General features: G+C 54.5%; 1 protein-coding gene across 1 annotated transcript in view; it reads left to right on the forward strand.

Moving 5' to 3' along the window:
* The window catches only part of DOCK2 (dedicator of cytokinesis 2), a 352493-nt gene that overhangs the window by 302107 nt on the left and 34262 nt on the right, over window positions 1-16124 (forward strand). Inside the window, exons 27-31 of the mRNA XM_060197015.1 lie at window positions 468-616; window positions 5528-5613; window positions 10411-10567; window positions 12032-12072; window positions 15679-15769. Coding sequence (XP_060052998.1) covers window positions 468-616; window positions 5528-5613; window positions 10411-10567; window positions 12032-12072; window positions 15679-15769 — 524 coding nt within the window. The remainder of the gene's footprint in view (window positions 1-467; window positions 617-5527; window positions 5614-10410; window positions 10568-12031; window positions 12073-15678; window positions 15770-16124) is intronic.

Consider the following 16124-nt stretch of genomic DNA (forward strand, 5'->3'; position numbering starts at 1 on the left):
AAGGACACAAAAAAAAATAAAATATGGGGTCTCACTGCCAGGAACTGGCAGGGGTGTGATAGAGTGTGTTCCCCTATATGATCAAAAGGTGAAGTTATAGTGAATGTGTGAACTTTGAATGACTATCGTGAACTTTAAGTGAACCCTTAAGCAGGCAGCCATTTGGCCTGCTAGCAGGGGAAACTAAGCGTGAGAGGCCTGTAGGCTTTCTGTGAGCTTGAGAGACTAACAAGGAGAAACTGAGTCTGGGAGACTTTTCCCTCTTGGCTCATCTCTATAAGGAGAGAGGCTAACAAGCGGGGTGTCTTCCCAGACCTCCATCCAAGGATGGGAGAGCTCCCCTAAGCTCTACCAAGCTTTCACAGAGTCCCCCACTCTGCCAGTGCTCACTCCTCTGGGCCTGGTCCCGGGAGGACCCCTGCATCAGGAGAACGGCCTCATGGATCCCTGTCCCTCTTCCTTTCCAGGCCAGAACAAAATCTGCTTCATCCCGGGCATGGTGGGGCCCATCTTAGAGATGACGCTGGTCCCCGAGGCAGAGCTCCGCAAGGCCACCATCCCCATTTTCTTCGACATGATGTTGTGTGAATATCAGAGGACTGGAGACTTCAAGAAGGTAAGAACAGCCTGGCTGGGAACTCAGGCCAGGCCCTTGGCCCACAGCCCACTTCTCTATGATTGTATTTTTTTAAATTATATTTATTTATTTATTTATTGGATAGTGACAACCAGAAATCGAGAGGGGAAGGGGGGTAGATAGAGAGGGAGAGAGACAGACAGGCACCTGCAGCCCTGCTTCACCACTCTCAAAGCTTTCTCCCTGCAGGTGGGGACCGGGGGCTTGAACCTGGGTCCTTCTCACTGTGACATGTGCGCTCAGACAGGTGCACCACCATGCAGCCTGCTTCCCCACAGTGACAGCTGAACTCCAGAGGCCAGGGGGCAGGTAGACACTTGCTGCAGTGCCTGGGGTGACCTGCTGAGGCAGAATAGCTGAGCGTTTCTTTGCTCAGTCCTGGGGCTTGAAGAAGGATCACTGCACACTGTAACACATGTGCTCAACCCAGTCCACCACCGCACGGCCCTGTAAAAGCTGATTTTTAAAGGTCTGTTTATTGAGAGAGAGAAAGAAAGAGAGAGAGGGAGAGCCAGAGGACACACAGGGCCAGGGAGCAGACTCAGGGCCGCAGGCCTGCAGGCTCTGAGCCATCTGTAACGTCCCTCCTGTCACCCCAAGATAAAGAACACATGAAGCCATACCAAGCCCCCAGGGGTCACCTTCACTCCAGCTTCCCTGCCAATACCATGCCTGGACCACTGGCACCCACACAGTGGAGCCCACAGGTTGACAGGGGGTCCATCTCCCCCTCACTTCTCTGCCACCCGGGTCGGTCACCCATCTCTGCCCCTCCCATGTCAACTCAGCTCTGCCCCTCCCCGTACCTGCACGCCAGGCAGGGCACTGCCGGGCTAGTGTTGTGGGTAGGAGAGAGGACCCAGGAACCAAGCTCGTGGCGGTAGCAATACAAATCTTTATTCATGTGGACGCCCCTGAGTCGGATGTGAGTACAACAGGTTAAGCCCCGGGGAGTGAAAACTGCAATGGCCGGGGGTCGGGCGGTGGCGCAGTGGGTTAAGCGCACGTGGCGTAAAGCGCAGGGACTGGTGTAAGGAGCCCGGTTCGAGCCCCCGGCTCCCCACCTGCAGGGGAGTCGCTTCACGGGCGGTGAAGCAGGTCTGCAGGTGTCTGTCTTTCTCTCCCCTCTCTCTCTGTCTTCCCCTCCTCTCTCCATTTCTCTCTGTCCTATCCAACAACAAAGCAACGTCAACAATGGCAATAATAACCGCAACGAGGCTGCAACAACTAGGGCAACAAAAAGGGGGAAAAATGGCCTCCAGGAGCGGTGGATTCATGGTGCAGGCACCGAGCCCAGCAATAACCCTGGAGGAAAAAACAAACAAACAAAAAAAAAAAGAAAACTGCAATGGCCAGCATCTGCATCCTGGGTCTGTATGCCTGCCCTCCTCTAGGTCGGGACACGGAAGAGAAAGAAACCAGAAACAGAAGTGGCTTTTATAGGATAAAAACCGGAAGTGGCAAGTCAGACATGGAAATGGCTAGGAAAAGGGGTGGAGAAAGGCCAAAGGCATGCTGGGAAGGTGGAAGCTCCCTTAGCAACTGTTGTGATGGTTTTAGCCTGTGAGATTCATGTTACCCTGCAGGCACGGTGGGTCTCGAGGTAGAAAGAAGATAGATCAATGGCTGGGGATCTTTCAGGCAAAACAATGATTCTGTAAATAGGCCGTAGTATCAGCAATGCAGGATGGAGCAGGGGGGCTGGCTTAATGACTGACAGGGCACCCCCCAACATGTGTAGATTCTGGATGGAAAGCCAGCAGAGAAGCTGAGAGACAGTGGGCGGGCGGGCAGGCAGGGTGTGAGGCTGAGGGCCTGCAGGCACCCCAGGGTGAGCTGCTCAGGGGATGGGAAGCTAGGCTTCATTCCTAGCTCATAGGACAGAGGTGACATCTGTCCTCTGCCAAGAGGCTGGCACACCTCTGGACAAACACCCCTGGGCAGGGCTGGAGCGAGGCCGCAGTGTCTGGACACAGTCTTGTCCTGGGGATCAGCTTGGGGTGATCCTGGACAGGTCTGGAGTGTGGCCTAAGCCTGGCGACAGCGTCAGGCGGGGCAAGGGCGGCCGTGGCGACAGAGCACCTGATTGGCAGCGGGTCCTTGGGCCCAACCCCAGTCCAAGCCCAGCCAGTCCCAGGCCCTGCTCTGCCTCAGTCTCCTCACTGTGGTCCACCTGCCTTGGCAGCTGTGATGGTGGCACAGCAGCATCTTTGACCAGTGCCAGTACCGTCACTTGGCCACAGTGAGGATCCGGAGCACCTACTCTGCGCCGGGCGTCAGCGAGGCCGTGTTTTCCCCCTGGACGTCCCTGGGAGATGCTCTGGGCCTCCTGCAGTCACGCGGGGTGGAGGACCCCACAGTCTCAGGGTGAGGGGAGCCCAGGGAGGCAGACCCTGACAGATGAATGTGGGAGTTCCTGGTGCTGGTGTGGGCACACACTGGGGCACTGAGGAGAGGGAGCACTGAGTAGAAATCTGGAGCATTGAAAAGAGGGAGCACTAAAGGGCAGGCTGGAGCACTAAAGGGCAGGCTGGAGCACTTAGCAGCAGGCTGGAGCACTTAGCAGCAGGCTGGAGCACTAAGGAGAGGGAGCACTCAGGAGCAGGCTGGAGCACTTAGCAGCAGGCTGGAGCACTCAGGAGCAGGCTGGAGCATTCAGGAGCAGGCTGGAGCACTCAGGAGCAGGGTGGAGCACTTAGCAGGCTGGAGCACTCAGGAGCAGGCTGGAGCACTCAGGAGCAGTCTGGAGCACTCAGGAGCAGGGTGGAGCACTCAGGAGCAGGGTGGAGCACTCAGGAGTAGGGTGGAGCACTCAGGAGCAGGCTGGAGCACTCAGAAGCAGGCTGGAGCACTCAGGAGCAGGCTGGAGCACTCAGAAGCAGGGTGGAGCACTCAGGAGCAGGGTGGAGCACTCAGAAGCAGGCTGGAGCACTCAGGAGCAGGCTGGAGCACTCAGGAGCAGGGTGGAGCACTCAGAAGCAGGATGGAGCACTCAGAAGCAGGCTGGAGCACTTAGCAGCAGGCTGGAGCACTCAGGAGCAGGGTGGAGCACTCAGGAGCAGGCTGGAGCACTTAGCAGCAGGCTGGAGCACTTAGCAGCAGGCTGGAGCACTCAGGAGCAGGCTGGAGCACTCAGGAGCAGGCTGGAGCACTCAGGAGCAGGCTAGGACAGGCTGTGCTCAGCAGTGCTGTGAGCCCTTCCTCTGCTCACCAGGGGCCTTGGATGTGGCCTGTGTCGTGCAGGCTCCCTGACACCCTGCAGTCTCCCTCCCCGGGGGCCCCTCTGTGACCCCAGACACGTGCTTATTAACCACCTCCACAAGCTCATCTGCAGGGCTCCCGAGGCAGCTTCTCCCCGCAGCTCTGAGAAGAAGTTCAGCTTCCCAGTGACTTCAGGGCACCTCTGCCAGGGCTTCCTGAGGCAGATGGGGAGCAGGCCGGGCTGGCGTGAGATCTCCCCAGGCAGTGGGCTCCCGGAAGGCCTGTCCCGAGGGCACAGCCAGCCCCGCGCTGAGACCCGCAGGCCCTGTGACCTGCCCAGGCGCTGACTCTGGCCCTGCACCGTCTCGGCTACTTTGATGAAGCAGCGGCTGAGCCACTGGCCCGCACGGCCTGGCACAGCCATCAGCCTGCCCTGCGTCGACAACGGTGCCTGCCCTGCCACCAGCTCTGGTGACAACCTGGCCTTCCGGGAGGGTGCACGGAAAGCCGGGACCTGTGGCCTCAGCGTCTGCTCTGTGGTCGCCCACGCCTGGCACCATCTCTGCCCCCAAGAGCCCCCAGCCCCGACTTTAAACTTGACGCCTCTGTAGGCATCATATGGGTGTGGGGCACAGCCGGCCTACTGCTCTGATCCTGGCTGGGGTGCCTCAGCTGCACCCCCCTAGTGCCTTCTCGCCTCCCTCTCTTCCTCCCTCCCTCCCTCCCTCCCTCTCTCCCTTCCTTCCTTCCTTCCTTCCTCCCTTCCTCTCTCTCTACTCTCTGGAGACTTCTAGAAGACAGGCACCAGCACCCAGCACTAAACCCAGGAGATGGCAAGTGCTCTCTGGGGCTTTAGGTTGAAAGAATGAGGTTTAAATAACTCCTCTGTAGGGAGTCGGGTAGTAGCACAGTGGGTTAAGTGCACATGGCGCGAAGCACAAGGACCAGCATAAGGATCCCGGTTTGAGCCCCCGGCTCCCCACCTGCAGGGGAGTCGCTTCATAAGTGGTGAAGCAGGTCTGCAGGTGTGCTGGGAGAGCCTGAGGGTGCTTCTTCCCCAGCTAGTGCTCTCTGGGTTGGAGAGAACTCAACTGGAGTTGATCTAGGCTGCTGCGTGGGAGAGGGATCAGGAGCTCATGCCGCACTAACTTCTCAGGAGATACACTCTGAAACCCTCAGAGCCAGAAAGCAATTTCCAAGTGTGTTTAATCAGAAGAGCAGCTGTTTTTATACTCTCCAAGTAGGGTGGAAACAGGATGTGACATAGAGAGGGTGGAGAGAAAAGTGACTGGTGGAAGATCAGGGTGTGACAAGGAGAGGATCAGGGTGTGACAAGGAGAGGGGGCGGAGCAGGTGAGAATTCTACCACTAAACCACCAATGCCCTGGAGGGAAGGTGGTGCTTTATGTAAATGTAAAAGTGATTTATGTAGATAGACCACAGCTTTGAATGGGATCAAATTAATCTCATACAGACATACTGGTGTTTAAGCCGGGGGGAGCTGGCATACTATCCAACACAGGTGTCTGTCTTTCTCTTCCCCCTCTGTCTTCCCCTCCTCTCTCCATTTCTCTCTGTCCTATCTAACAGCAATGACATCAATAACAACAACAACTACCACAAAAGTAAAAAAAGAAAACTCCTCTGTGCTGCACCTCCTGACATATCTGCTTCCCTTTCCCTCTTCAGTTTGAAAATGAGATCATCCTCAAGCTGGACCATGAGGTGGAGGGCGGCCGAGGGGACGAGCAGTACATGCAGCTTCTGGAGTCCATGTGAGTGCAGGAGCCCTGTGGAGGGGCTGGGGAAAGGGCTGGGGCCCAGGGGAGCCCTGCGGAGGGGCTGGAGGACAGGGCTGGGGCCCAGGGGAGCCCTGCGGAGGGGCTGGAGGACAGGGCTGGGGCCCAGGGGAGCCCTGCGGAGGGGCTGGGGACAGGGCTGGGGCCCAGGGGAGCCCTGCGGAGGGTCTAGGGACATGGCTGGGGCCCAGGGGAGCCCTGCGAAGGGGCTGGGGACAGGGCTGGGGCCCAGGGGAGCCCTATGGAGGGGCTGGGGACATTGCTAGGGCCCAGGGGAGCCCTGTGGAGGGGCTGGAGGACAGGGCTGGGGTCCAGGGGAGTCCTGTGGAGGGGCTAGGGATCAGCGCTTGGTGGCTTGGGGCCTTCTGCCAGAGGGCCTGGCACACAAGATTCAGGGCCTAAGTGGGTCCTGAGGACAGGCTGAAGGGGTGGTCTAAGGGCCCGGGAGGTTCCTGCAGAGGTACTGGGTGGCAGGGTTCAGGGCCCAAGGGTGTCCTGCAGAGGCTGGGGGTAGGGCTCAGGACAAAGGATGCTCCTGCTGGAGGGGCCGGGGGTACTCAGGGCCTAGTGTTGTCCTGATGGAGGGGCTGGAGAGGCTGAGAGGTAGGGCTCAGGGCCTAGGGGAGTCCTGCTAGGAGGTGGGGACATCCATCCAGGGAAGGAGCCCCTCCCCTGTTCGCTCTTCAGAGGGGCTGTTTCTCTGACTGTTCTGAGAGGGAGCAGGTGAGAGAGAGCATTGCTTGGTTGGGGACTGGGGTCTCGAACCCAGACCTTGTGCCACCTCCCAGCCCCTTTCAGATTCCTCATCAGAATTCAGATGTTGGGTTCTTTCCCCAATCATCCTGAGTAATTGAGAGCACACTAGGCCCTTGCTCTGCACAAATCCTCCCCGCGCCCCCAGCCCCCAGCCCCCAGCCAGCAGAGTGGCTCCCAGCATGCCTCCTCCTGCCCCCCTGCCCAGCCCTCACTGAGCAAAGAGCACCAGTCCACCAGTGGGCACCATACAGGGTGGCAGAAAACCCCCAAAGTGGGTCTCTGGGTGGGCTGTTCCTGTGGGGGTGAGGAGGTGGGGAAGGTGACATTTGACCGAGTCAGTGTTTGTCTTAAAGTTCAGAAGAGGAAAATAGTGTCAGTGTTAGCTAAGAGCAGTGGGGCTGGCCGTCTCCGTGTTGCTGAGAGGGCTGGGACTCGCGGCCGTCTTTGGCAGAACAGCGGGATTTGGAAGTCCTTCCTGAGCAATTATTTACGAGGAGGCCTCAGAGGGTGAGGAAATTAAAAACAGCTCATTATATTTTTACCCCAGAGACAGTGGTGTGAGTGACTCTTACAAAGCCAGTCAAGCCCTACCCCAGAAGTCAGAGTCTTGGCCGCCCTCCTGCCTCAGTTTCCCTCTGCAAACCAGACGTGGAAGTACCATCAATTCTGAGAGCCCCTGTAGAAACTGAGCAAAAAGAAAAAAATGGCTTATAGGGTGGGGAAGATAGCATAATGGTTATGCAAACCAGCTCTCATGCCTGAAGCTCCCACGTCCCAGGTTCAATCCCCCAGACCACCATAAGTCAGAGCAAGCAGTGCTCTGGCAAAAAAGAAAAAAAAAAAAAGGCTTATAAAGTGCCTAGCATGGTCTTCTTTGTTTTTCCCCTGTTACTTTATTACATTAGCTTTCCTTTTAAAAATATATATACTACTTACTTTCTTATTTATTTTTTATTTCTTTATTGGGAATATTTTTTTTTACAGTCAACAGTAAATACAATAGTTTGTACATGTGTAACATTTCCCAGCTTTCCACAGAACAGTTCCACCCCGACTAGGTCCTCTGCCATCAGGTTCCAAGACCTGAACTCCCACCCCCAACCCCAGAGTCTTTTACTCTGGTGCAATACACCAACTCCAGTCCATGTTCTGCTTTGTGTTTTCTCTTAGCACAGTCTTCAATACCTAGGAGAGACAGCATAATGGTTCTGTGAAGCTGCTTTCCTGCCTGAGGCTCCAAGGTCCCGGGTTCAAACCCCAGCACCACCATCGACAGAGTTGAGCAGGGCTCTCCTCTCCTCTCCTCTCCTCTCCTCTCCTCTCCTCTCCTCTCCTCTCCTCTCCCCTCTTCTTCTCTTCTCTTCTCTTCTCTTCTCTTCTCTTCTCTTCTCTCTCTCTCTCTCTCTCTCTCTCTCATTAAAATAAAATAAATAAGATTTTCAAAATGCCTAGGAGGTATCTAGGAATATAAGCAACTTATCATCAATCACCATCACCCCCTCCTCCTCTTGCTCCTCTTCCTCCTCCTCCTCCTCCTCCTCCTCCTCCTCCTCCTCCTCCTCCTCCAGAGAGGCCTGGCTATTTGCAGCCCTGAGCCTCTCTGTCTTTTGTCCTATAGTATAGTCCTCCCTAGACCCTCTTCCCTTCCTCCCAGCTCCTCATTCCAGGCTTCCGCTGACACTCAGGCTCCTCTGTGAGATCTGATCGTGTAGGCACATGGTTAGGCATGGCATGGTGCCCACGTGCCTAGAACCGGGCCTCCCTGACTGTGGCTGCCGCATCCCTGCAGCAGGGCACAAGGCTGAGATCCCAGGGCAGAGCCCCTGCACAGCCATGCACAGCACCCACTCTGCACCTCCAGAGCCGCTCCCTTGACCCGCCTCTGTCCCAGGGTGAGCAGAGCCTGCAGGGTCACTCTGCTGTCCTGCGCCCGCCTGCCCAGGCCTCCTGCTGGACGAGGCGTGGGGATGTGAGGCAGAAGGGGTTAGACGGGATGGACCCCATGACACCCTCCAGGAGACGGAAATGAGTCAAAATGCCTGAAGTGTCCACAGCAACACCCAGGACACAGCAGGCTGGCTGTGAGCTCGTCAGCTGACAGACAAAGCACAGCCTGGAGCTTCGGCTCTTGATCTGAATGCCGCCAGGGTCATCCTGGGTGCTTGGTGCCTGTCAGACTCCACTGCTCCTGCGGGCCACTGTGTCTCTTTCCTCTAGATAGAGGGTGAGAGACAGAGACATAGAAAGATAGCAAGGGACGGAGAGAAGAGAGACATGGCAGCACTGCCCCACTGCTCATGGAGCCTCCCCTCTGCAGTGTCTCCCAGGAAGTGGGTGGCCTGGGGACTCAAACCCGGGTCCCTCGGCATAAGTGACGCCAAGTGAGCCACCTGCCGGCCCCTGAGCTCATCCTCATCGTTTCTACAGTTTTTCTGTGTTAGAACATATTGGTCTCCCATGGCCTTTAGCTGCCTCGTGGAATTACATTTTGGGACTCTGGTTTCAGTCAGTCAGTCAGCCAGTCAGCCAGTCAGTCCTTAGTCATTTCTCTGTCCTGAGAATAAACAGCTTCCAGTCATTCTCCAATTAAACAGACTTTGTAGATGTTCAAAATTATGTTTCCTTGAGCTCTTCTGGGAAAAAATATATTAAAATCTTTATTTATTTTGAATAGAGGTAGAGAGAAATTGTGAGGTGAGGGGGATATAGTGCAGAGGAGAGACAGAGAGACACCTGCAGCCCTGTTTTTTTAAATTTTTTAAAAATATTTTATTTTTATTTATTTATTCCTTTTTGTTGCCCTTGTTGTTTTATTGTTGTAGTTATTATTGTTGTTGTCATTGTTGTTGGATAGGACAGAGAGAAATGGAGAGAGGAGGGGAAGACAAAGAAAGGGAGAGAAAGATAGATACCTGCAGATCTGCTTCACCGCCTGTGAAGCGACTCCCCTGCAGGTGGGGAGCCAGGGTTCGAACCGGGATCCTTATGCCGGTCCTTGTGCTTTGCGCCACCTGCGCTTAACCCGCTGCGCTACAGCCTGACTCCCGCCCTGTTTTAACACTCATGAAGCTTTCCCCCTACAGGTGGGGACCAGGGGCTTGAACCCAGATCCTTGCACACTGTAATGTGTGTGCTTAACCAGGTGCACCACTGCCTGGCCCCTGGAATATATATATTTTAAATTTTTATTATCTTTATTCCTTTATTGGATAGAGACAGCCAGAAATTGAGAGGGAAGAGGCTGCTAGAGAGACAGAGAGACACCTGCAGCCCTGCTTCACCAGTCGCAAACCTTCCCCCTGCAGGTGGGGACTGGGGGACCCGGGTCCTTGCACATTGCAACATGTGCTCTCAACCAGGTGTGCCACTGACCTGCCCTGGAATAAATAAATATATATTGCAAAGTAGATTTCCCGAAGCCAACTCCTTGGGTCACAGTGTGTGCTTTATTTGTTTGTTTGCTTATTGCTGAGTCGACAGTTTCACAGCTCCTCCCCCTTTTTTCCATCCGACCGTAGGTGGAGAGACTGGTGCCCTGGCATCTTCCCTGCAGCGCCAGGGTGGCATGCCAGGCAGGGCAAGTGTCCTGCCCACTGAACTAAGATGTTTATATTAGCAGTTTCATTTCTTTATTTCCACTTTGTTGCTCTTGTTGTAATTATGATTGTTGTGGTTATTGCTGTCCTTGCTGTTGGATAGGACAGAGAGAAATGGAGAGAGGAGGGGAAGACAGAGAGGGGGAGAGAAAGACAGACACCTGCAGACCTGCTTCACCACCTGTGAAGCGACTCCCCTGCAGGTGGGGAGCCGGGGGCTCAAACCAGGATCCTTATGCCGGACCTTGTGCTTTGTGCCACCTGCACTTAATCCGCTGCGCTACCGCCCGGCCCCTATATTAGCAGTTTTAACCAGCCCAAAGTCAGGAGCTTGGATTCTCTGGCATCCCGTGCGCATGGCCCAGGACCTCTCCCCATGTCCTTCCCTCACGTGCACAAGCTCACTGCCCCATGTCCGCAGCCTGACAGAGTGCGCCCTGGAGCACCCCGGCATCAGAAAGTCAGTGGAGAGCTTCGTGAGTCTGGTTCGAGGCCTCCTGGAAAAGCTTCTGGACTATCGAGACGTGATGACGGATGAGAGCAGGGACAACCGCATGAGCTGCACCGTGAACCTGCTGGTAGGCGCCACCCACCGCCCCCACGCCCTCGGGCCCTCCGGCCGTCCCAGCTGGGCCCAGCTCCGGGTGCGCCTCCGCTGTGGCCAGGAAAGCAGCAGCGCCGGGGACCTCAGAGACCGGCCGGACCTGGGGCTGGAACCCAAATACTCCTCCCTTACACACCCAGGCTGGAACCCAAATACTCCTCCCTTACACACCCAGGCTGGAACCCAAATACTCCTTCCTTACACACCCAGGCTGGAACCCAAATACTCCTCCCTTACACACCCAGGCTGGAACCCAAATACTCCTCCCTTACACACCCAGGCTGGAACCCAAATACCTCTCCCTTACACACCCAGGCTGGAACCCAAATACTCCTCCCTTACACACCCAGGCTGGAGCCCAAATACTCCTCCCTTACACACCCAGGCTGGAACCCAAATACCTCTCCCTTACACACCCAGGCTGGAACCCAAATACTCCTCCCTTACACACCCAGGCTGGAGCCCAAATACTCCTCCCTTACACACCCAGGCTGGAGCCCAAATACTCCTCCCTTACACACCCAGGCTGGAACCCAAATACTCCTCCCTTACACACACACACACACACACACACACACACACACTAAGTGATTAGAATTGGCCCAAAGCCCCGTGACAGTATCTGCTTCTGCCACCCCCACCCCCCACCCCCGACTCTGGATGCACAACCCCCGCCCCCCTCACCAGCCCTGCCCTTCATGGTCCTAACCTCCCCTTGACCCAAGTGGATTTGTTTATTTATTTATTCATTCATTTGTCTCCAGGGTTATCGCTGGGGCTCAGTGCCATGCAAGGAATCCACTGCTCCTGGCGGTCATTTTTTCCATTTTATTGGGTAGGACAGAGAGAAACTGAGAGGGGAGGCAGAGATAGAGAGGGAGAGAGAAAGAGAAACACCCGCAGACCTGTTTCACCACTTGTGAAACTTCCCCACTGCAGGTGGGGAGCTGGGCCTTGAACCCAGATCCTTGAGCAGCGGTTCCTCGCACTCAGTACTACATGTGCTTAACTAGATGCACCACCACCCAGCCCCCCATGTGGGCTCTTCTTAACAGCCTGGGTATTGCACTGATTCCCTGAAATGCTATGGGGAGTTTAAAAACCCCAATGGTAGCACAAAGGAGGAGGAGCCCTACCAGCTCCCTGGTTGGCTTTGGTGGGAGTCTCTGTACAGAGTGCCCGGGCTGGTTGAAGAAGGTGACCTTCAGCGGTCAGTGTGTGCCCAGGAGCCTGCTGGGTCGGGGGGAGTAGGAGGGGCACTCAAGGGCTGAGACACCCCCTTCCTCTGCCTTTGTCTAGATCAGGGGTCCGGGCAGTCACTTTCCAGGCTGTGGGCAAACCTCCCGGAGAGGAAACAACCATCCCTCCACTCCCCAACCCACTCCCACCCACCCACCCAAAGAAAAGCACTCACCCCTGTTTTTCTCACCCCACTTAGAACTTCTACAAAGATAACAATCGGGAAGAGATGTACATCAGGTAAGCGCCAGGGGCAGTGCCCACTCTGCATCAGACCCACTGTGCCCCTCTCCTGCCCATTCCCCACCCATGGCTTCTCACTGCCTTCCAGATAGAACTGAAACACATCTTCTCCTCCTCCTCCTCCTCCTTCTCCTTCTCCTTCTCCTTCTCCTTCTTCTCCCTCTTCCTCCTCCTCCTCTTCTTCTTCTTCTTCATCATCTTTTTCTTCTCCTCCTCCTCTTCCTCTTGCTCCTCCTTCTCCTCCTTCTTCTGCCTCCAGGGTTATTGCTGGGCCTTGGTGCCTGCAGTATGAAGCCACTGCTCCTGGAGGCCATTTTTTTTTTTTTGTTAGGACAGAGAGAAATTGAGAAGGGGATAGGGAGATAGGGAAGCTAGAGGGGGAGAGAGACACCCACAGACCTGCTTCACTACCTGTGAAGTGACCCCCTTCCCCATAGGTGGGGAACTGGGTGCTCAAACCAGGATCCTTGCAGGGTTTTTGCATTTCATACTATGTGAGCTTAACCCTGTGCGCCACCACCCGCCTCCCCAAGACATGTCTTCTTGATACTGGGGTCTGCAGTGTCCTGATTCCCGTCAGCCTCCTCAAAGTGCAACTCCTTCTGACCCCCGACATTCACCAGCCTCCCCTCCCCGCTTCTGTCTGCCTCTGACCTCTCTGCTGTGCCCTGCCAACTCCCCAGCCCCATGTGGGCAGAGCTGCTGAACCCATGTCTTAAGGGCTGGCATGGGGCTCACTGGCTGGCCTAGTTTCAGAAGGGGCAAAATAGCCAACAAGATGTTTAATACCTTATTCCTTGCAGACATTTCAAAGATATTTATTTGAACATAGCATGATGGGGTGTTTTGGTTTTTTGTTGAGGGGAGGGCATTTGCCTGGAGCAGTGATCTCCCTTGCCAGTTTTTCTCAGAATCTCTCACTGTTTTTTTTTTCCCTTTCCTCCAAAGTTTTTTTTAAAATCGTTATTTTTGCTCATTACAGAAATAATGCATCCTATCACCAAAACATAGAAACTGATAAAAAACAGACAAGCCGAATAAAAAAAAAGTGAAATCAGTACTCACCAGCCAAACATATTCCTAGATGCTTCCTCATTTCTGTAGAGTCAAATTATGTGCGTGTGTAATTTTTTGGTTGCTGTTGTTCTGTGAAAATCAGACTCGTGTTGTTTACAATTTACTCTCCGACAGACAAATGTTACATGTCTGCTGAGTGTACTTCCATTACGTTCTTGGTGAAACTATGAGATGCCCTTTCCAGAACAGACCAGGAACTCTACAGTCAGTCTTAAGCTACAGAACACTTAGGCTGCTTCCAACTCATGTATATTATAAATAGCTCAACAGTCAAATCTTTGTAACTTTCTCTTTGTGCACAAATGTGAGACGAGTTGCCCCAGCCTAGAATCTACCAGAAAGTTAATGACCAGGGTGCTTTGAAGGCTGCTGATACCTTCCCTTCCAGCAGAAAGGCCAGAGGCTGCGAGTCTGAACCCACCCTGCTGTTCCTGCAGATATTTTTAGGGACTGAGTTTTGCATTATTCCAGAAATAGGAGCTAGCGTTCGGTTAGCAGATGAGTCCACAAGGTGCCCCGGGTGTGGGTGCTGTTCACCGTGGAGAGCCGGCCACAGCATAATGGCAGGACTATGCTTTGGGGTCTGCAGGCTCCGGACCTCACCAGCTTGCCCTGGTTCCCCAAATAAAAGGCTTGTTTTCTCTGACTCCCTTCTGCTTCCCTTCTGCCTTCTGCACTGAGGCCTCAAGGAGCAGCTGCAGGCAAGGAGCCTGCCACCTGCTCCCACTCTCCTCCTCCTTCCCACCCCAGCTGAGGAGCACACCTGGAGCACCCCGGAGCTATCTGCGCTCTGGACATGTGTCCTCAGTCACCTGGAAAAGTCAGACATTGCCCATGGGGCACAGCCTGACATTTGAAAACATTTCCACTGGGGTTGGGTGGCAGTGCAGCGGGTTAAGCAACATGGTACAAAGCGTGTAAGGATCCCGGTTCGAGCTCCTGACTCCCCACCTATGGGGGGGGGGTCACTTCACAAGCAGTGAAGCAGGTCTGCAGGTGTCTCTCTCTCTATCTCTCTCACTCTATCTTTCCCTCCTCTCTCAATTTTTCTCTGTCCTATCCAATAAAATGGAAAAAATAGCTACCACTGATTCATAGTGCCGGCACAGAGCCCCAGAGATAACCCTGGAGGCAAAAAAAAGAAAGAAAGAAAGAAACATTTCCACTTGGCTGCCAGACTTTTAAAATCTAAGGACTTTTGCCTCAGAAAAAAATTAGCATTTTCATCTTACCCTTAAAAAAAAAAGAGGGAAAAGAAGGAAGAGAGGGAGGAAGGGAGGGAGGGAGGGAGAGAGGGAGGGAGAGAAATCAAAAGGTGTGGACTTTGTGTAGGTCTGTCACAGGAGCGGGGCAGGAGTTGTCTGGGGAGGACGGCATCTCTCTCCCCATTAACCTTCATCACACACACCCCCAGGCCCCCTGAAGCCGCCTGGCTGGAGTCTGTTTGAGCCAGTGTCCCATGGGGGCTGCTCCAGCACCGGGGGTGCCCCATACGGCCTTGCAGATTGAGTCAGCGAAGGAGAGAGAGGCCTCCAGAGTGTCCAGGCTCTGAATGGTCAGACTCCCAGGGGGAGCCTTGGTAGCTCCCACCCTCAGACCGGGCAGCCAGCGTCTGACCCACAGTGGCTCCTTAAGTGACCAGAGACATGGAGGAAACAGGAGTGGCATATGTATATATATATATATATATATATATATATATATATATATATATATATATATGATTACTCTTAGTGATTTCATAATGACTAACAAGATTGCAAGATCACAGGGGTATAATTCCACACAGTTCCCACCAGCAGAGTTCTGTCCTAACACCTCCACTGGAAGCTATCCTATTCTTTATCCCTCTGGGAGTATGGACCAAAATTCTTTTTTATTTTTATATGTCACTAGCTTTATCACTGGGACACGGTGCCAGCACTACAAATCCATTGCTCCTTTTGGCCATTTTTTTCCTCTCATTTTATTGGATAGGACAGAGAGAAATTGAGAGAGGAGGGAAATATAGAGAGGGAGAGAGGGAGAGACACCCGCAGACCTGCTTCACTGAGTCTGCCCTGCCGGTGGGGAGCTGAGGGCTCGGACCAGGATACTTGCACTATGTGCACTTAATCCAGTGTGCTACCACCTGACCCCTGGATCAAGTTTTTTTTTTTTTTTTTTAATAATTATTTATCTATTCCCTTTTGTTGCCCTTGTTGTTTTTCTGTTGTAGTTATTGTTGTCATTGTTGGATAGGACAGACAAATGGAGAGAGGAGGGGAAGACAGAGAGGGGGAGAGAAAGACAGACACCTGCAGACCTGCTTCACCGCCTGTGAAGTGACTCCCCTGCAGGTGGGGAGCCTGGGGCTTGAACCAGGACCCTTACGCCGGTCCTTGCGCTTTGTGCCACGTGCGCTTAACCCGCTGCGCCACCGCCCGACTCCCCCTGGATCAGATTCTCTATGGGGTGCAGAAGGTGAGACCCAAGCAGAGCGGTGCCCGGTGTCCCCCGCCCTGCTCACCAGTCCCTCCTTCACAGGTACCTTTACAAGCTCCGGGATCTCCACCTGGACTGCGAGAACTTCACCGAGGCCGCCTACACCCTCCTGCTGCACACCTGGCTGCTCAAGGTACCGCCCAGCTGCGCACGGGGTTTCCACGGGAGAGAGAAAAGCAGGACACCTCTTGCTCTGCGTCCCCGGGGGTTGGTCTGGCAGGTTTCCCGCACACCGCTCTGGCTGCTGGGTCACAAAAGGTCACCTAAGGTCATATCGCTATGGCCCCAAGATGTGCTTGTGGCCTGATGTCGCATCCAGCGTGTTGATATGACACCCAGACACCCCCTATGAAACCGCAGCATCCCCGAGACCCTCCCCTGCTCTGGGAAGTGCGGCTCCAGGGGCCAGGTGGTCATGCACCCTACTGAGTACTCATGGGCCATGTTGGAACCCCTGCTCCCCACCAGCAAGGGGGACGCTTCAGGAG

This window comes from Erinaceus europaeus, chromosome 9, assembly GCF_950295315.1.
Source record: "Erinaceus europaeus chromosome 9, mEriEur2.1, whole genome shotgun sequence".
NCBI classification, from domain to species: Eukaryota; Metazoa; Chordata; class Mammalia; order Eulipotyphla; family Erinaceidae; genus Erinaceus; species Erinaceus europaeus.